The sequence below is a fragment of the Schistocerca nitens genome, chromosome 4, assembly GCF_023898315.1.
Source record: "Schistocerca nitens isolate TAMUIC-IGC-003100 chromosome 4, iqSchNite1.1, whole genome shotgun sequence".
Lineage (NCBI taxonomy): Eukaryota > Metazoa > Arthropoda > Insecta > Orthoptera > Acrididae > Schistocerca > Schistocerca nitens.
This window is the reverse complement of record NC_064617.1, coordinates 107,867,987-107,890,982: the sequence shown is the minus strand read 5'-3', so window position 1 is coordinate 107,890,982 and position 22,996 is coordinate 107,867,987. Positions and strand designations below refer to the sequence as shown.

The window sequence follows — 22,996 nt, the reverse complement described above, 5'->3', positions numbered from 1 at the left end:
TTGCATTCAGACTCCTGCTCATCCACACTTGCCATGAAAAAACTTCCTGCCAAAAACTCTTTCACACAGTATAATGGCATCCAAAGATATAACTAGCATACAAAGATAGTGAAATTCAAAGATTTGCCTGAGTTGCTTTAAAATACCAGTTTTCGTTTTAAGTCTTTTGAATACCTGTTGCAGTAATTTTGATTTACGTATATTAATTTTATAAAATTAAATAGTTATGTAGAAACTTTTAATTTAATTTATAAACATCCTTTAGTTGATGAAGTAAACAAAAGATCATTTACTGTCTTTTAGTGAGTGATGTATTACAGTAGAACCCTGCTATTAGGTTCCTGGAATTAATGTTTCCCCCACAGTTTACAACATTTTTTATCACTCTTGTCAAATTTTCTATGTCCACAATGTTAATTTGCACCCAGTTTTGCATCAACATGTGTAACTTTCCTGCAGTTTACACTTTATGAAAAAATGGTTAAGGAAAAAAAAGACAGGCGTAAAATGACGCTGGTATGGCACTGACCCTCAAGTAGTGTACAAACATTATGTGGTTAAGTTTCTTGGCACCAGGGTGCCCTACTCAGCAGGTTGAATGAGTAAACAGGTGAAAATGGGAACAATTTGTGCTGCCGCTGCCAAGCTCTACACAGTTCAGTGGCTGATGGAAGTAACTAGGTTTTTTTTTTCGAATGAAGATATCATGAGCAATCACAACCATTTCCAAACAGTCTGTACTGCATCTGCGCGTTTTCATGATTGTTGTGACATCTTTGTCGAACCTTATTTAGCGTGTTTTGTTGTTTGGGCTCTTGTAGACTTGTTTGACACCTTCACACACTTTGCATTGTTTAAATGTTTTTAGTTAAACATAGTGCCAATTATGTATTTTTTCATGCTAAGCAAATTGTGTTTAGAGAATTTATTCTCATTGTCAAGTGCGGTATTTATGTATATATTTTTTTGTGATGTTAAACAATCAAACAATGTCAGTGATAATTTTTATGTGTGTGTTTTTCACATAACTTAGGAGGCACAGTACCTGGTAACCACAAAAAGACAACTACCATGCAAGAGACGCAGACTAACACTTATGCAAACACCACACAAAATATTTATGTAAATATTTACACTTGACAACAAGAAAAAATTCTCAAAATGCATCGTGCTAAGCATAAAAAAACAGACAACTGGCACAGTGTTTTATTATTTAAATAAATTTCCAAAAATGTCAGCTATGATGTATGAAATTGACTCAAATGTTCCTACTCCCAGACAGTTATCAGTTCCATTGCATCATTGGTTTTCATTAATGTAGATATATCATACATAAAGTGTGAACACGGAAGGAAATATCCTATAAGTAACTTGTACAGCTTAAAAAGTTATTTCCCACGTTTTACATTTTCCCACATTTTACACAACTTTTTTGAAGTCACTTGAAAAGTGTAAAAGTGGGGTTTCACCATATTATGCTTATACATTACAAATGTAGCCTATTTTGTGTGTCCAGTCTTCTCTACTGGAAGCTTTGATGTTGACATATTGAAATAGAATATGGACAGTGAATACTGCATCAGTAAAATTTCTTGAGATACACATGCACCCTTTGTGGTGAGAGCATTCTCAGGATGGAAAGACCAATGTTAGCCACTCTAGCCTGTCTGTCACTGGTGTAAGATTGGTGTTTGACACCTGCTTCAGTAACTACCAATGCACCATACAGTGTAATGTTTTGCGACAGAAAATGGGGATTTTAAATTGATTGACATGATCAGCATGTAGATTACAAACAAGGTCAGGCACTTACTACAATACACCTCAAATATATCTAGAATGAGTAAAAATATATATTGAGGTTCAGTTTTTGCAAAGTCTTAGCAGAAAATGTAAAGAATTTTCCTGATCTTGCAAAATCCTCACAATTTGTATGCGCAAATGTTATCAAAATCTTCAAGAAACTGGAAGTGTGGAGAATTGTAACTGATGAGAGAAATGCAACTAAAATTTTTGCTGTAGTAACATTTAGTCCACACCTCAGTATGAAGCAGATTGATGGTGCAAATGGGATGAACCAGAGGAATGTTCTGTTATCACTACTTTCCCACACATTTCATGTTTTGCTCCATCAAAAGCTCCATGGCAATGACTTTCTTAATCCATTACAGTTATCAGAATGGTGTACATGAAAACTGCAAAATGATGTAGCATTTCTTTGCACTGATTTGTTAACAGACAAAGTATTGTTTAAAATTTATAGACAAATCAGTCTTCACAATATACACTAAGTGTCAGTTGAAAATCCACTCTGGATGAGAGAAGTGGATGAACTGTGATCTTGATTTTTCAATGTGTGGTGTGTGATTTTCTAGAATTGCATTATTTGTCTCTGTTTTATTGCTGGCACTCTAAATAACCACTATTAGCTTCACGTACTTATAGTTATGCTGCCACCATTATTGGAAGACACCCCACTGTGCATAAGGTACCGTACTGTATTTTGTACTAACATGACAAATGTCTAGGGCCACAAGGAAACATGAACACTCCTGAAGACATGAAGTAGTGTAAAACACAGTCCTGTGCTGCAATAAATCCAGACGAAATTCACCATGAACATGCAATATTGTCAATCATGAATAGTGTTATAGTGCATATCAATGCTCAAAAGTCAATAGTTCCATACATCATTTTATTTAATATGACACTCACAGTAATAAACACAATACGTATCTGATTTGTGTTCACTCATATATGGTACAGGAAATCACACCTTTGTGGGTCCGCTTCTCCTGGTGTTGGCATTGTGATTAGCTGCACTTTTATGTTATTATGATTTGACCATGTTTTGACACACATTCTATCATTCAAGTCTTCTCTGAACGTGATGTAACTGCATTAAAAAAAGTCATTTTCATAATTTGGCTACTATAAACATTAAAAATATTTGAATTCTTCAGAAAAATTGCCACATTGTCCACTGTATCTTGGCATAAACTGCACCTCGATATTTTTACTCATTGTAGATACATTTTGGATGCCCTGTCTCAGGCTGCCTCACCACATGTATCAGTAGGAGCTTCGTGTCGTGGTGGGCATTATTCTCGATGTTGATGTCGAGAACAGAATAATTCTTACATCTTCAAACTAAAAATGTACCAAACAAAATTGATGTATTGTCAGTAAGTAATAACACCCAGAACTACAAATCAGAATGGGCATCCCACTAACAGATGAAGCTTCAATACTTATTACATATAGTTACAAGGAGCTCAATAATTCTGATGATGTCTTTTTGATAATCTAAAGAGCCATTGGATTGTCTGGAAAAAAAATTACCAGTTTACACTGAAAAGGGTTTGGAATTAATTACAGGAAACACCATATTTATAAAACAGTTGAGAAACACTGCACTTGGCTAATCTTATTGCTTCAGAGTTCTTAATTTTAGCAAAAGTAGTTTTCATGCAGGGATTTTGTGAAAATTAATTCGAACTGAAGGAAGAATGGAAACAAGGATGTATTGCACAGTTGCCTAACAGGAAATAAATATTTTCTTTCAGCACCAAGGCAGCTGAACAATGGGTGTCCACTAAAAAGTCTGGCTCCTTGTTGTCTAAGGGGGTGGCCACACAATGCTGCACTCTGTCACCAACTAACCAGGAAATTCCAGAATTCTATGTATTCACTAAAAATCACTGAAGTTTGGTGTCACTGCACAAGAATTCTGCTAAGTCTGAAACGTGCACTTCAACAGAGAATTGTACCGAGTTCAACATTTCACTATTCCAGTCACCCAGTATGTTTCTCAGTAACTTCTACTGTACCTACCAATGCAAATAATCTACGAATGCATGCTTTCGCGGCGATATCCGTTAATAAAACATTCTCGGGTTTCAAGCCGCGTCAAGTGGTATACTGCCGACGAGCTTTCAGCAGAGATCTCCTCTGCCATTGTCAAGTGGATGACTGGCGTGTGGTTGTCATTGCCGTACTTACATAGCTGCGCCGTCACTTGTGACGTCACTGGTGCTCGGTCCCGCACCATAGATGGTAATGTTTTGGCTGCGCGACCGCGGGCGCGCTTCAACTCCCTCAACACCGGATCCCACACTGTACTCAGCTGCAATCCACCGTCTCTATTGAAGGTGTTGTCAGAAGTTCTAATCTCTATGGACTCGTTTATCACACTATCCCAGAAGCCATTAGTCCATTTAATAATAGATGTCTCATCAAATGCAATTCAGTGTCCGTTTTCCAGAGCATGGTTTCTTTATTGACTTGTGTCCCCATCACAAACTCCATTGATGCGCTGTCCCAGCTCTTTGATGACACCATCATGGATTTTTTAAGCACACTCTGACATTGTCATATTTTATACATGATGGAGAATATTTTAACCAAACTGAAGGAGTGGCGATGGGAAGTCCATTAGCTCCAGTAGTAGCCAACCTCTTTATGGAGCATTTCAAAGACATCGCCTTGGACACGGCTCCTGTAAAGCCGAGCTGTTTTTATCGCTACGTCGACAATACCTTCATCATTTGCCCCATGGACAAGAAAAGTTAGAAGAGTTCCTGGAGCACCTCAACAGCATCCACGACCACATTGACTTCACAATGGAAGTAGAGAAGGAGGGTTTCCTGCCGTTCTTGGATGTTCTTGTCCGCCGTAAACCCAATGGGTCTCTAGGTCAAAGCGTTTAGAACAAGCCCATCCACACGGATCGATATATACATGCCACCAACTTCCATCACCCAGCACAGAAACACTCAGTTCTGAGGACCTTAGTAGATCAAGCTGAAACCGTCTCAGATGCTGGTAACTTGCCGAGAGAATTGAGCCACTTACACAAAGTTTTTAAGGAAAACAGTTGCAACAACAAACTGATCTCACAAGCAGTGTCATCCAAGCCTCAAAGGAAGAAGACCTCTGAAGAAGCCACCAAGCAGATTGCACTGTTACCGTTTTGCGGTTCGAGAACAGGGAAGATTAGTCAGCTCCTGAAGAGGCAGAAAATAGACAGAATCTTCAGGCCTCCAGCAAAGATTCGGCAACTAACGAAATCTGTGAAAGGCATTGTAGGCCTCAGAACGCCAGGTATTTACAAGATACCGTGTGGATGTTGATAGTTCTATGTCGGCCAGACTGTTCGCACTATTGAACAGCGCCGCACAGAACATGAAAGGCATTACCGCCTGCGCTATCCCGAAAAATCAGCTGTAGCAGAACGTACTCTGGAAAACAGACACTGAATTGCATTCGCTGAGACGTCTATTACTAAACGGACTAATGGCTTTGGGGTTAGCGTGTTAAACGAGTCCATAGAGATTTACTGTGTGGATGTTGATAGTTCTATGTTGGCCAGACTGTTCGCACTATTGAACAGCGCCGCATAGAACATGAAAGGCATTACCTCCTGCGCTATCCCGAAAAGTCAGCTGTAGCAGAACATACTCTGGAAAACGGACACTGAGTTGCATTCGATGAGACATCTATTACTAAACGGACTAATGTCTTCTGGGATAGCGTGATAAACGAGTCCATAGTGATTAGAATTTCTGAAAACACCATCAATAGAGACGGTGGAGTGCAGCTGAGTACAGCGTGGGATCCGGTGTTGAGGGAGTTGAAGCAGGTCTGGTAGTCGTGCGGTCAAAACATTACCATACATGGTGCGGGACTGAGCACCAGTGACATCATGAGCAACGGCACGGCTATATAAGCACAACAATGACAACCACACGACAGCCATCCACTTGACAATGGCAGAGGAGATCTCTGCCGAAAGTTCATGGACAGTAAACCACTTGACACAGCTTGAAACCCGAGAATGTTTTATTGATGCAAATAATATGCAAATTCCATTTGAGTGACCCATGGTTCACACACTGTGTTCATTCTGACTTATCTCACTCTGCCCCCAAATCCCTTTCTTTGACTAACTAAGTACAGGGAAATGAAGTTAAAAACTCCATCTTGTAACCTACATTAAAACCATAATGCCACTTCCAAAGCCACATCAGCTGATACAGAACATGGTGATGTTTACATTTATTGCTTGGATTCAGTAATCATTTATTAAATTTCTCTTATGATAAGTTACTATTATTTGATTACATTAAAATACATCATCAAAACTAAGCATGAGCCCATTCATATCGAAAGGAATTTTTCCTGCTTTTGCCAACGATGATGACGATTTGACACCAAATTTAAACTGAATGTTCACATTAGTTGTATCCAAGACTTGAAATTTAATTAATCCTAGGAAATAGGTTTCACTCAGTTTCTTCATAGATAAACAACATTGACTTTTACTATTGTCTATGGCATTATGTAATTTCCAGTTGTGATTTGTAGTTAGTTTACTCCAAATTCAGTTATGTAGCTCTAATTACAATTACATCCACTAAATGTTAGAATTTTGTCATTTGTTGTCACATGAAGTGTGTCATCAGATTACATCATCAGATTACGTCTTGACTGCAGCTGTGATATTTTTTGGGTTTTGTAGCTGAGTTCATAAAAACAGAACCCTTATAGGATCACTGTGTCGTCTGTTAAAAACCTATTTTTATATCAGGAACGAGTTGATGTATCAAGTAGAAATTTGTGTCACATACTAAGATCTGTAGTCCCTTGGTGGTGTAAAAAATTTAAGCCTCTAAGTCAACCCAATCAAAAGATAGGACCATTTATGTCACATATTTTGATGCTCACAAACTCACTCATCAAAATGCATGGGCACTTCCCATTGGGCTAAAGTCATGAAATTTGACAAAAAGCGAGGTTTTGTGGTACGACTAAAGGAAGAACTCCTAAAATTGTTAATTTGTAATGATATCGCAGGAATAAAAATTTGTCATTTTAATTGACAGTATTTTCCGCCCATCTATTAGTTAAGACACCTTTGTTTAGGGAATGGGAGTATGTATCAAGGTGACACTTCATGTCTCACACTGAGGTCTTTTGGTGGTGTAATAAATCTAAGCTTCTAAGTCATTGCAGTCAAAAGATATGACCACTTACGTCAGGTATTTTCATACATGTAAACTCACTCATCAAAACCTTTACGGTACTTTACACTTGACTAGAATACTGAAATTTGGCAAGGAGCATGGATTCACAGCACAAGTACGTAAGAAAATTGGAAAATTGTGGGAAAAAAAAAAAAAAAATTGTCATTTGTTATCCAGCTATCCATCTGCCGTCTGTCTGTTAAGACCCCTGTTAGAATTTATGTCACATACGAAGGTTTATGGCCCCTTGGCGGTAGCTTCTAAGTCAATGTAATCAGAAGATACAGCCATTTATATCAAACAATTTGATACTTGAAAACTGACTCGTTACAATCCATAGGGTACTTCTCATTGACCTTGAGTCGTGCAGTTTGGTGAGAAGCAAAGTATTGCAGTACAAGTAAAGAAAAAAATGAGAAAAATTTTAATTTGTAATTATCAAACAATGGAAAATCCAGGATGGATGTGGCTACAGTCGCCTAAGACTGCAGTCGTGTATGTGTGTGTGTGTGTGTGTGTGTGTGTGTGTGTGTGTGTGTGTGTGTCTATTTTTGACGAAGGCCTTATGGGCCGAAAGCTTTGTTTGCGACAGTCTTTTTGTTGTGCCTATCTGCTACTCAGCATCTCTGCCATGGTGAGTGGCAACATTCCTTTTCATAATTTGTAATTATATCACATGAAAAAATGTTTCTTTTGTCGTTTATTATCTGAGTTCAAAATTAAAATTAAAACATTCTTGAAAGTTTTGGAATTCCTGGGGCTGATATTTTGCCAGTGTCAATGTTGACAAGAGGCAAAAAATTCTCGTACCATCATGGATGAACTGTCCTTACATATAATTAAGTTTGTACAGAATCCTGAGTGGGCGAGTCCTACTCACACCTGGCCAATTTTTATTTTCTGTGAAAGTTATTAGTATTCAAAGTAAATTTTAAAACACAGCACGTCTGCCGTTGGTCAGGCCCACCTATCACTAATTCTGGTTGCACAGCATTGTGTTGTGACTCATTTTTTTATCGAGTGAGAAGTGCTTTTGTTTTAGACAATTTGTATGTCTTTCTGAGTCGAGCAGTGTTTTCGAGTATCAAATACTATCTATAGTGGTGAAAGTATAACAGCTCTATATTGATAGGATATTGAAATGCTGTCTGGCATCACCAAGCAACAGCTATCAGGAACAGTCTTGAATGGCAAACTCCTAGCAATTCCACCATATGCATTGGCCAAGGACATGCTTTGTCTCTGCTGGCCCACATGCTCAGTGTCCTTGGTCAGCAACATTGCTGTCACTTTGCTGGGCTAGTAAGCTACGTCTGCCGCTGCTCAGGCTCACCTATCACTAATTCTGGATGCACAGCATTATGTTACGTTAAGGTACGGTAAAGACTGCAAATGACCAATTGCAGAAAAATGCTGAATTTATGTTAATGTTTACTTTGCCACTGTTTCCAGAGTGTATTAATGTAAATTTTCACATAAGGTGAAGTCATACAGCTCCAACTTAATGGGTACCACAAGTATCAGAACTGTGAACATACTGCAATGTCATATAAGGGAGAGTCAGTCAGAGGCCAATGTGGCAAAGTTGGACATGAAATAGAAATATAATATTTGCATATGTTTGTGTTAACTTTTATGCTAGTTATCAAGTCTGGAAATAGACTGTGTAGTAATTAGAAAGCGAGGGGGCTACACAACTGTGTAGTAATTAGAAAGCGAGGGGGCTACACAACATATGCTATGAGGCAGATGGTATACTCTGAAGCAAAAAAAGTGTGTGAGGCTGAGAAATCACTAACTTTTAAACTATCATTTGCTCTTATGTGACAAACAAATGTTCAATAGAGAGGTTTTTCAACTCTAATTCTATCATATAAAGCCCTCAGCGTCACATGTACCTATAAGTGTGTGTGCTTTCACGTATATGTCATAAATACTTGGATAGAAAAGAAGACCATCAAAGAAAAGCCTCTCTACTAAACTAGCTTTCAGATTGAAGCATTAATGTGTACAGGACCTATGTGAAACAATTTCGATACAGTCAAAATCTCCTTAAATTTGTTTAAAAGGAACATATTGTAAACATTCTAAAACACCTGTGCTTACTCCACCATTAGGATTAAACTGTTTGGACACAACTTAAATTGGAGTTGGTGTCTGTGGAAAAACTCATGTAACTCTTCTAAATTGTTCCCTTCTGCATATAATCTGGTATCTGCTGCCTCACTGTGTGTGCCATTTCTGGTTACATCACCCCCAACCACAAGAACGTATCAATGCCAAAGCTCTCCCTAAAGCTAGATGACAGCCTCCAAATTGTTACACATACAGTTTTATCTATATTCATACTTTGCAAGCCATCTTACAATGGTGTCTCACACAGGACACAGAGGGTATCAATGTTATATACTCCCACAACCCTCTGCCCCCATGCCTATTGTTTCATTTGCAAATCAGATGTTACATGGGAAAAAATAAACTTTGTATAAATTCAAATTATCTGATTTTATCATCATGATCATTTTGTTTAATACTAGGGATACTAAGAAATGCCTTTTTAAAGTTGCATGGGAAATAATGGGGAACGTGAACAGTTGCTACACTGACTCATGCAGTTCATCAGTGTGCTTGTGGTAGCAAAAAAGCCACTCCGCTCCTTATTTACCTACAGATGCTGATAAAGCAAGTATTGCGACTGAAAATCCTACAAGATGTGAAATCCATATAATATGACATTTAGTGGCAATAAAGTTCATTGTTACTGGCATTCTTCACGAGTTTTGTGTTATATATAGACCACGTGTGATTAGTGAGTATAATGTGATCAGTGGTGGTGTTTGTTTAAAAGTGGGAGGACAAATGTTCATTATGATGACAGAAGTGACTGTCCGTATGTAGTTCTGTAATGAACTGTTTCAGAAAACTGATGAAAAGTAGCATTTGGTGAGATCCCAATTTCTAGACAATTTCTCACAGATGTCTCGGAGTGACCATGATTAAACAGTTGGGATATAACAAGTTTGGTGCTCATTAGATTCGAAAGCTCAACTCAATATTAAATAATGACAGCTTTTACAGACTTACTTTTTGTTATGATGCAGTTAAGGCTGCTGAACAGAATCTTTATTGGTGTTAACACAGAGATGAAACAGCAGTCATTGGTGAGGGTTGAAACCACCTTGAAAAATCAACACCCTCTGTCAGTTAGAAAGGGTATGACCATTTTCATTAGGGATACCAAAGGAATTTTGTTTATAGATTTTACAGAACTGGAGGACGACTAATTCTGAATCCTACTGTGAGACATTAAGAAAACTGAAAAAAATAAGATTAGGCATTTATAACAAGTGACTCTTGACCATTGGTGTTGTGTTCTTGCATGACAATGCATGGCCACACTGTGCCCCTAATCACAAACATTATTCAACATTTCAAATGGGAAGTTTTTGAAAACCTGTCCTACTGCTGAGCATTGGCTCCCCAAACGAGTTCCACCTCTTCATCCACATGAAAAGTGGATTGGTTCGCAATGCTTGCACTTTGATAAGGAAGTTCAGGATGCTGTCACAGGATGGCTACAATCTCGGGTACAGAATTTAATGTAAAGGGAATTGGTCAGCTAATCAAGATATATGATAAAGGCCTAAATATGAACAGTGATTGTGTAGAAAAGTAATACAAAAGTGTAGTTTCAAGATTTTTCTCATAAGTTTTCCTTGTGGGATCCAATTTTTACCTTGTAGCCAAATGGAGATTACTTTCTGGGCAGCACTCATATGTGCAGGAAAGTAATACATTGCTTGACATTTTTTGTGATATGTACTCTCAGAATTCTAATAGCAATTTTTCAGACTTTTAATAGTAACTTCTCTCTGGTCCACAACTCCTTTTTCATAACCTGCTGCTAAAGTTAGCCAAAAATCTCTGGAACACTCATTCTGAGCAGACAGACCTGGTATGAAACAGACCTTTTCTTTGGATCTTCTCCTTAATCCTGTTGGGCAAGGGTCTTGGACTGACAGGCAATAACCAACAGTCGATTGAACAAAATGTACTTTCTTAATGTACAAATTATATATTTTATGACTCTTTGTGTAGATGTTTTCTGGCATCTGCTGTTCCTACAATTAGTTTTCTGTGGTTATTCTTCCCCATTCACCACAGACATATATCCCTATGTTCTTTTTATCAATTACATTGAAGCACATAATGTGGCATGGGTATACACCAATTTATTTATGGAATTGATGCAGATTTTCTAACAATTTCATGGTGTCTCAGAAAGTATAGTTCTTTCTTGTCTACCTCGATGTGACTACTCTTCAATTGATGCTTGAGTGCCTGGCAGAGGGTTCATCAAACCGCTGTCATGCTGTTTGGGTGCTGTTCCACTCTTGAGCAGCACTTGGGAAAAATGATCTCTTAAATCCTTCCATATGAACTCTGATTTCTTTTATTTTATTACAGTACCTTCATAAATTTCCCTGCCTTTGCAAATTTTGTTCAGTGAGAAGTTAAATCATTATATTCATTTCAACCTCCCCCCCCCCCCCCTCCCGAAAGAAAGAAAAATTAAATTACTGAAAAGAATACTCATCAGGACCATTTATTATTATTCAGACATCAAGGAGGCATTTAGGTCGAAATAGGTCATGTTAAATACGTGGTTCTCCATGTTGCTGATGCTAGAGATGAAAAGTCCTTTAGGCAGTTAGAGAGGCAGCCTATCGGTTTATGAATTGGCAAATGTTGGTCTGCAAGTAGGATCTGGCATGTGACTGTTCAACAGTTGAAACACTGATCAGTTACAGAGAACATAACAGTCTTTTGAGACTAAAGACCAATCTAATCCTCTCCGTTTTTGAATCATTATAATATTTTAAATAGCTCTCCAACTACATTCCATCATATATGAATTGAAGACTAACTCGGCTGCTCTTGGCTTTTCTTTAATGTACTCTCAAGATCATACAGAAAAGTGAGTTTACTGTCTCCTACCCTTCTCACAATTGCATGAAACCTTAAGAATATTGCAACATAGAAGATAAACTTGGCACCTCATCTTTTGTCTCCCGGTGTGTTCATCTAGTTTTTGAAACATTTATGAGAAGATAAACGGGTCCATAACATCATAAACCGTTCTTATATGATATATGTGTGCTATGATTTCGGGGAATAAAAATGCAAGCTAAGCTGCTGTATTCCTTCTTATTTGCTTGTCTTCTATGCCTCATTTGTACTGTAAGTGAGTTGCTTTCCTCATACATTGTTTGTCTTTCGCCTAGGATATTGTGTTGTTATTAATTTTTAAACTTCAAAATTTTAGAATGTTGAGGCATAAGTTCTTTCACCGAGCCAAGAAGATCCCAGTAAGTGAACAAGAACTGAAAGCAAAATTGAAAAAAAAGGACAAAGATCGTAAAAAAGATGGTGATGATAAGCGTAAAAAGGATGATGAAAAATGTGAGGATGCTGAAAGTAGTCATGCTGAAGGAGAAAAAAAGGATGAAAAGTCTGCTTCTCAGGTAACATCTCTGGTTATTTTAAATCTTACATTCTAATGATATGAGCAAAAATTTATGATTTAGTAACAACAACATTACTCATACAGTGAAAACATACCAGTTTCACCTGTAAGGAAAAGCCTCTCATGGTGAGTGATTGTACACTACTTAAAAAAAGGCACTTTAGTGTCTTGTATTTGGAAACACTGTTATTAGACATATCTGAAAGCTAAAAACTTAGGTAGCCCCCAAAATTGTGGATTAAGGAGACATGAATGTGAACAAATACCATTTTATGTTATGTTTTTCACGTTTACATCTACATATGTACTGTGCAAGCCACCATGCTGTTTATGCCAGAACGTACCTTATACCAATGCTAGTTATTCCACTTAATGTTCCACTCATAAGTGAACCAACAAAAAATCGCCATCTATATGCTTGCACTCGAGTCTTTATCTTTGCAGTCCTTAGGCAAGATGTATGTTGCTGGCAATAGCATTGTTCTGTAGTCGGTTGCAAATGACGCTTCTGTAAACTTTCTCAGTAAAATTTAGCCAAAAGAATATCTTCTTACTTCCAGGATTTGTGTTCACAGGACATTTTCTTAAGACTCGCATGTTGTTGGTACCTACCAGTGTTCACACAAGTGTTCTGTATGTGGTCTCTTTTATAGATAAACAGAAGTCAACCATTCGTCTTCCCTACAACTGACCTTAAGTACTTGCTTCACTTCATGTGGTTTTACAAAATTACACCTAGATGCACCAATATGACTGTATCAAGTAGCATGACACTAATATATTTGAACATCATAAACAAGCAGAGTAGCGCAGTGGTTAGCATACTGGACTTTGTACTGGTTGTTACCTATCTCGTTTCTTGATAACTGAATGAAGTGGAATCTTACGCGGTATATTGTGGTAGGACCACATTCGCACCACGTGTTTGTAATTGATAATAATGCGAGTAGTTCCAGCACAATTTCAGCAAGGCTTATTTATTAGTAGCTGCTGAAAGATTACACACTGCAGATCTCGTTTGTCTAGGGGTTTTGTCTGCAAAACATTACTCTAACAAGCATGGCCTGGGTTTTCTTCTTGTTTGAAATAAACACTACCGGATTCGAATTACTTTCGGCTAAAAATAATATTTATTCGTACTCTCTGTATAGTAACTACAATATTTTCACTTCGAACATTGATATCCTAAAAATGCATTATACTGTACAGGTCCCGTAAACACGTCCATCTCCCTCCAATATCGACAAAGAAGTGGCGGGCAAGCCAACATGTGCCCGGAAGTTGCAGACATTCCTGCATTCCAGATTCTTTGGTCTTCTGACCTTAATACACTCCAAAGACACATATAAATAAATACATATAAATATACAACATTTATCATCTCAAACAAATCCATTATTTATCATAAAAGAAAATATTCATAAATAAATAAATTAAACACATTGTATGGCAACATAATGAAGTTACCTTAACTCTCTACTGTGGGCATCGTACTTTTCGCATGAGGTAAAGTTTATCTCTGACAGTTAATTACATTACAATAGCCCACCAGGACTTACAAGTGTACCTTGGTCCACTTGTCAGTCCGATACAGAAATTGCATCATTGTCTTGTATACAACTTTTTATCACAACTGTAGTAAACTGTTTATTCTTTCATCAACCCTTGACTTCCTCCTTTGTCTCACAACATAGATTACATTCATACATATGTCAATTTGTTGCCCAGAAATTTACTATAAAATAATACTAAAGTTAAAACATTTTCTCATATTAGAACAAACATAGGACCAACTCCTATATCATCAGTGAGGTTGCAAAAGTATTTCAATTCAACAACACTATTCTCTCATGAGCCTTGTAAATTATGTGATATCAAAATTAAGAGACAAAATAAGCCAACAAATTATCTGTGTTGTGTTATAAACAGAGCTGAATAAAAACAGTTATGGTGAGCATGATGTAAAACAAAAGCACACTTGCATATACAAGAAAATATATTCTATTAACTATACAATTTTTTTTTAAGCATTATGGTCTATTTAAGAGAATGAACAAGATTTCAAAATTTAGGAGATTTGCTATTCTCAAACTGTGAGGGTGGGTGACATGTCTTGTCTCCTAGCATCATCAGTAAAATAAAATCCCTTATTTATCAAGTTCACATATTTTGCAATTCATTAAATACTGTAAAATTACTTAAAAAAAACACATAGGAATCATGAAATCTAATCTTATAATAGAATTATGTGACAATCAGTCTAGATACAACATCGTTTTGCATGAGATGTGTTACATGGCATAGTATGGTGACTGCATTTTTTTTTTCTTTCTTTACTTCCAGTAAAATTCTTTCCAGATAAAGGCATGTTTTTAGGCTCAGTTTGCTCTTTTCTCAATATACGGCTTCAAAGAAACAACATTCCTAAGACCAAACAGCTTTCTCGACTTGGGATATACTAATCGGTACGCATTTGGATGGGGGTTCTCAATAATCTCAAATGGCCCAATGTAAATGTCAAAGAACTTCTTGAGTTCTGCTGTTAGTAACTTTGATCGTTCGTGGGACTTCACTAAGACATGGTCACCTACTCTGAATGTGGTAGCCTTTATTTTCCTATTATGTCTGTTTTTCCTAGCTTCACCTAGTTTCTTCATGGTTTTCTTTACAATCTCTTCACGTTCTTTCATTGATATTAAGCTACATTGTGGAAAGTCTATTAATTCAGAAATAAGATTTGCTGGTCTGAGATGAAACATAATTTCATATGGTGAAAACCCAGTAGAGCTATGCTGCAAGCTGTTCATGATATCCTCGAAGTTGTTTACATGGTCGGACCAACTAGGGTGTTTGTGACTACAATACGTCCTACAAAGTCTCCCTATTTCTCTCATGTACCTTTCTGCTGGGTTTGAAGATGGGTTGTACACGGATATCAAGATATGTTTTGTGTTAGTTTTTCCCATGAATGCTTTCCAGTTTTTTGAAACAAATTGTGAACCATTATCCGATAGTATAGCTTTAGGTTTCCCTACACTCTTGAAGTAATCTCTCTCAATTTTTGTAATGATCTCTTTACTTGTAGCTTTTCGCACAGAATAAAGTTTAATTAGTTTGGAAAATACATCAACCATGACGAATATAAAACAATGGCCACCTTTGCTTTTAGGTAAAGGTCCATAAAAGTCTACAGCTACTAAATCTAATGGCTTATCTGGAATGATGTTCTGCATTTCTCCCTGACATGTTCTGTTGCTTACTTTTACTCTTTGACATTTGTCACATGTTGATATTTCGTTCCTCACCTTCTTTACCATGTTATAAAAGTAGATATTTTCTTGTAACTTTTTTACACATTTCTGTATTCCACAGTGACCATAACTCTCATGGGTGTACTTTATTAATTTGTCTGCCTCGCACTCTGGCCAACATAGCTTCCAATTGTCAGAGTCCACATCTGTTCTTCTAAAGAGTGTTCCCTTAAAGACCGCCGGCCGAAGTGGCCGTGCGGTTAAAGGCGCTGCAGTCTGGAACCGCGAGACCGCTACGGTCGCAGGTTCGAATCCTGCCTCGGGCATGGATGTTTGTGATGTCCTTAGGTTAGTTAGGTTTAACTAGTTCTAAGTTCTAGGGGACTAATGACCTCAGCAGTTGAGTCCCATAGTGCTCAGAGCCATTTGAACCTTAAAGACCTTATAGTACTTGTCAAGTTTATCATACCCTCTTTTGCCTAAACAGTCCTTAACCAATTTCCAATTAGGATCGTTATTCTGTCCCCTCCTGATGTTATTGCAAAGTGTCTTTATGAGCTTTTCATCTTGGATTCCCTTCATGTATCTCATTTTAAATTCCTTTTCTTCCTCTTGATCAAACATTTCCTGATCTCCTCCTACTGGTAACCTGGATAAAGCATCAGCTACTACATTTTCTGATCCCTTAATATACACAATTTCGTAATCAAACTGTTGCATGAACATTGCCCACCTGGTTAATCTACTGTGATATAGTCTACACTCCTGCAAGTAACTTAAAGCTTTGTGGTCTGAATAGACTTTTATCTTGTGTCCCAACAGGTATGTTTTAAATTTTGTAAACGCCCAGTGTACTGCGAGTAATTCTTTTTCTGTGACAGTGTATGTTCTCTCATGTTTAAGTAACATTCTGCTGGCAAATGCAATGGTACAATGGAGATTTTTTTTATTCACAACTTTCTCCTGAAATAGTTCTGCTCCTAGTCCATAATCACTACTGTCAGTGTGAAGACAAAATGGCAAACTAAAATCTGGTCTGTGTAAAAGACTGTTCTTACAAAGTTCATTCTTAATTTTATCGAATGCTTTCTGGCACTCTTCAGACCAATTCCATGGAGTATTTTTTCTAAGTAAGTTGCTTAAACATGTTACATTAAGGCATTGTCCATTTACATATTTTCGATAGAATCCACAGAGTCCGTAGAAAGACTTTAATTGTTTCCGGTTTCTAGGTGATGGAAAGTTTACGATAGATTTTATTTTCTCCGGATCTGCACTTATCCCTTCCTTAGTAATGACATGACCTAAAAATTTGAGTTCTGACACACCAAATTTACATTTTTCCAGTTTTAATGTCATACCACCTCTTCTGAGTTTCTCACACACATTTTTCAATAACTTCAAATGATCCTCCCAACTTTGATTTGAAACTAATATATCGTCTACATAGATTGTTAATTCTGACACAACTTCTTGGCCAAGTACATAGTCTAGTGCCCTTATAAATTCGGCGACTGATGAGTTTAACCCGAAAGGCACTACACAATACTGGTAACATCTCCCATTGTATAAGAAAGCAGTGTACTTTCTAGAACTAATTGCAAGAGGTACTTGATGAAAACCTGAAGTTAGGTCAAGGCTTGACATAATTTGGATATTTTTAAATTTATATAACAACTCATCAATGTTCTCTGGGTGGTCAGTTTCTCTGTATAAACATTTGTTTAACTGTCTGGAATCTAGTACTAGTCTGACTTGTCCATTAGGTTTATTTACAGTGACTAAGGGATTATTATAAGGGCTTATACTCCTCTCAATGATTTCACACACTTCCATCTTTTGCAATTCTTTCTCCACTGCTACCCTTTTCGAGATTGGAATACTGTATGGTTTTGTAAAGAAAGGTTCATGTGGCTTCAACTGTAAAGTACATTGGTATCCAACTACTTTACCTGGTATATTGCTAAATACATCACTATATTCCCACAAAAATAATTTCAAATCTTGTTTTTGGTTCTCAGTTAGTTCTCTAGCTTCGGCTACTTTTTCATTTACCAACTTTTCAAACTCTATCTCGTCTGTATCAAAATCTGTGACATGGCTTTCAATGTACTTACCTTCTTTTGTAACTTCAATACTGTTCACAGTCTTATTCATACAAAACACATTTGATTGAAGAAGTTTCGTAGTGATGACTTCACCACTTGGTAGAGTCATCATTAATTTCTGCCCTGCCCAATCAAATGCTGCACTTACTTTTGTTATCCAAGACATGCCTAGGATAAAATCCTCTGTGAGGTCAGGAATGACAAGACACCCATGTGACCATGTTACTCCTTCAATTTCAAAAGTAATAAAAGCCTGACTCCTTATTGATTTACTGTGCTTCCCGGTAGCACCTCTTATTTTAATTCCTACCACAGGTAACTCGACATAATCCTTATTAGTTTTCAGTTTTTTACTTAATGATTCTGATATCCCAGATACTTGACTTCCTGTGTCCACTAAACACTTTCCTTTCCATGATCCTATCTGCACATCAATAAACGGACTGCTTACATCAAAGTCAAATTTTTTGTTAATATTCTCATGTAATAAGTCATCTTCAATTTCACTGAATCCATATCCCTTTCCAGTATCCTTACCTGTATCATTACTACCAGAGTTGTATGCTGTTATTACCCTAATTGCATTTTCTTTGGCCTGATTACTATTCCTGAATATTTCATTAATCCAACTACATTCATTTGTGCTATTGTGTGTCTCTCCTTTATATTTCTCTCTTAACATTTGTGCAATGTGATACTTAATTCTATGCCACCAGTCTGGATACAAAGTTTCACATATATCAAGTGTTACCTTTCTGAAATTTTCATCATCCTTAATGGCACTACTGTTAATCCATAAGTTAAACAAAAATTGCTCACTATCTGACATTTCATCATCTACTGCCCTAATGCTGTTAAGATTACCTGCTGTCAATTCCTTCTCATTTTTCTTCCATGTATTAAGATCAAATAACTCATTGGCTGAAATTCTGGCATTCTTATCATTGAAATTGTCAACTGTGTTCATGTGTACCTCGCTAATTTCAGTACTATCCTCTTTTATATTAGTAATCCCTAAAGCTTCAAACTCCTCACTTACACCAATAAAACATCTATCTTCACTACTATCCTCAATCTCCTTTTCTTCCCAATCAACATCACAAAAATTATCATCTTTATCCTCTGCACTCTTACCTTCAGTATGCAGATACTCATTTAAATCATCCTTACTAGGTGCTCTTTTCATTCCTAGCCCACCAGACTCTTCCATAAGTTCTCTAATTCCTAATACACTTTGATCATTTGAACAACTATTTTCCAGCAAGGTGCTCCTCTCAGCCCACTCATAGAATGAATCTAAGTTTAATTCTTCACAGTTTTCTAAGCAATCAGTGTCTTTAAATAACTTACCTTTTGTTTCTGGTTTATTTGTATGACATATATTATTTGTAACAGATACTACATTAATGGGATAACACTTCTCTTTAAAATAATTACTCATTATGTCACAGGTATCTTTCTGTTTAGTTAGACATTTTGGGTTGGCCCTTTCCATTTGCGTATAAGTAGCTCCTACCTTGCGGACCGCCAATGGAGCCTCATTCAGTTTTTTGACTCCTGTTCAGTTCTCCCCATACCATTATGACTATTCCACTCCTTTGGTTTATTTCCAAAGTGTCTGTTACCAAATTGATTATGATTATTTCCATACTGACCTCTGTAATGGAAATTGTGTCCTTGTGATCCCTTGAAGTTGTACTGGTGATTTCTCTGATGAGAATCACTACTTCCAAAATTGTGTGTTTCCTTTTTATCATGTTGTGTGTTTCCCCAATCTGTATGCCCTGTCTTTTGAAAATGGTTTTGACTATGGTGTGGTGGTTTACCCGTTTTCTCAATAATTCTGTCTAGTTTGTCAACATATTTCAAAAACTGATCTATTGTGTCATCTGGACCATAAGCTAACTCCCACTGTAGTTCACATGGTAGCCTCCTTTTAAGTGCATCAATTTGAGTAAGTTCATCAAAAGGTTTGCTTAGGTGAGTGAGTTTCCTTAACTGATTTCTGCAAAATTGCTTCATGCTACCAAATTCATGTTTATAAACAGGTCCATTCAAGAATTCGCTTTTTATTCTTGCTTGTTCTGTCTCTGACCAGAATTTACTTAAGAACCTCTCCTCGAACTCTGCAAAAGATATTCCCTCTGTACAATAATGATTAGTCCATGACAATGCTTCACCTTCTAGAAATCTTTTCACAAATTTAATTTTCAAATTATCATTCATATTTGGAAAAAAGTTATCTTTGCAATGCTGCAGGAAATCTACCGGATGCATACTGCTCTCATCTGAAAAGTTTTTTACTGGAATATTGTACCACAAAGTGCCAATATTGTTCGGCAAACTATTGGTGACCATATTGCTACTAACACTTTCAAGTTTCTTAGTGATGTCATTAATACTACTTTCTAAACTCTTGACTTCATTTTTGTTTATCTGATTATTTACATCTATTTTTTCAGTAATAATTCCTATCTTTTGTTCAAATTTGCTTTCTACTTTAACAATTTTATCGTCTACAAGAGAAATACGATCAGATACTGTTTCTTCTACATGTTTGATATCTGAATGCACAACTTTAAACGCATTATGGATTTTCTCTCTACCTGTACTAACTTCAGTTTTCAGATTTTTTACTTTTGCATCTACATTTTTAACTTTTCTCCCGACATAATTGACCTTACCCGTGATCTTAACCATATTACGACTCAAACTGGAAATTTTTGCTTCTACTTTTTGAAAGTGATCGTCATTTTTCTTTTCATATTCTTTGAACTGTTTTTCAAATTTATCACTCATGAGCTTAAGAGTCTGGTCTAACTGAGCAGCGTTGTTTTGCTCCATTTGATCCAAACGAATCTCATTAGCATCGAGTCTGTCTTTAATATTTCCTAACCACTGTCCGTTTTGTCTATTAGTGTCATCAATTGCCTTAAATTTTCCCTCCATATAATTCATTATTTTTGATAGCATGTCTTTAACTTCATTCTGTCTTTCCGTATGAGTTTCAACTTTGTCTACAGGATTCGGACTATTACTATTGCATTCACTTTCGTATGATAAATTTACATCTGTACTAGCGTTGGCGACACCGTCGTCAATACCTTCCTCTTTTACAATAGTCATCTTTTTACACAGGAATAAACAAAACACAACAAATTTATCTTTTCTAAAGGATACTAAACTATTTTACTCACAGTTTACTGATTTTCTTATAACGTCTTCTTTGTTGATCGGTGCGTGATGGAATTCACAACACTGAAACACTACACTTATATGAATATTGCTTTTTTGTTGCACAACACTTTAAAGTTTTTTCTTCTTTCTTGACTTATTGCGCCGTTATTCTTGCTCCAGTAACTGCATTCCGATGTCTTGAAGGTACCAGCATACGATTTCCTTGAACATTTTCATCCAGGATGTACGAATTCTGTCGTTTTCTTCGCAATCTCGGTGGTAGTTTATTTCGGTAACACTTTCAATAATCCCGGACGACGCCACCATATTGTACTGGTTGTTACCTATCTCGTTTCTTGATAACTGAATGAAGTGGAATCTTACGCGGTATATTGTGGTAGGACCACATTCGCACCACGTGTTTGTAATTGATAATAATGCGAGTAGTTCCAGCACAATTTCAGCAAGGCTTATTTATTAGTAGCTGCTGAAAGATTACACACTGCAGATCTCGTTTGTCTAGGGGTTTTGTCTGCAAAACATTACTCTAACAAGCATGGCCTGGGTTTTCTTCTTGTTTGAAATAAACACTACCGGATTCGAATTACTTTCGGCTAAAAATAATATTTATTCGTACTCTCTGTATAGTAACTACAATATTTTCACTTTGAACATTGATATCCTAAAAATGCATTATACTGTACAGGTCCCGTAAACACGTCCATCTCCCTCCAATATCGACAAAGAAGTGGCGGGCAAGCCAACATGTGCCCGGAAGTTGCAGACATTCCTGCATTCCAGATTCTTTGGTCTTCTGACCTTAATACACTCCAAAGACACATATAAATAAATACATATAAATATACAACATTTATCATCTCAAACAAATCCATTATTTATCATAAAAGAAAATATTCATAAATAAATAAATTAAACACATTGTATGGCAACATAATGAAGTTACCTTAACTCTCTACTGTGGGCATCGTACTTTTCGCATGAGGTAAAGTTTATCTCTGACAGTTAATTACATTACAACTTACATTCAGGAGGACAGTGGTTCAAACCTGCATCTGGCCATCCTGATTTGGATTTTCCACAATTTCCCTAAACCACTTAAGGCAAATGCCAGGATGGTTCCTTCGAAGGGGGACAGCTGCTTCCCTTCTCCATCCTTCCCTAATCTGAGCGTGTGTTCTGCTTCTAATGACTTTGATGTCAACAGAACATTAAACACTAATATCCTCCTCCTTGTCCTCTTTGAACATTAAAGGATTGTTTTTTATTTTTTCTTCTTACCTATGTCCTTTAATTTTAATTTTTTGACATTTAGAGCAAGCTGCCATTCCTCAAACCATTTCTAAATTCAGTCCAAGTCGTGCTTTATCCTCTTTTAATCACTTAAAGACGATACTATTCCATTCAGTACATCTCCATCAGCAGATAACAGATTGTGCTCAAACTATCCATCAGATCATTAATATTCAGGGTTAAGCGAAATTCGCGCACTCGGGCTTCACAGCGCAACTCCTCATATGCCAGCTATAAAAAAATGTCTCCCACAAAATTTCGTCCAGTGAGTACATCCGGTAGAAAAGGGACGTTAAAGAGTGGCAGTCTGGCAACATCGTAACCACACGTATGGTGACTACCTCTGTTAGCACATATTAGTCGTGGTGTACAGTTGGTGCAGTGGATAGAGTTTTGAGTTAGCATGCAGGAGGTCAATGGTTCGATCCTGGGTTGAGACATATGTTTTTTACTTCGTAAATGTAGTCCAGGAGGTATGGTGTCTGGCACCTTAATCGTCAACAGCGATTGCAGCGTGTCCTCTAGAAAACATTTGCTCTTACATACTACAATCGTAGAAATGGAAGATTAGTCACCTTTGAAAGAAGCCCTTTCCAC

The 22,996-nt window shown here is 36.9% G+C and overlaps 1 protein-coding gene across 1 annotated transcript in view; it reads left to right on the top strand.

Annotated features, from left to right (window-relative positions):
• The window catches only part of LOC126251472 (translocation protein SEC62), a 111,699-nt gene that overhangs the window by 42,273 nt on the left and 46,430 nt on the right, over positions 1-22,996 (top strand). Inside the window, exon 4 of the mRNA XM_049951912.1 lies at positions 12,352-12,550. Coding sequence (XP_049807869.1) covers positions 12,352-12,550 — 199 coding nt within the window. The remainder of the gene's footprint in view (positions 1-12,351; positions 12,551-22,996) is intronic.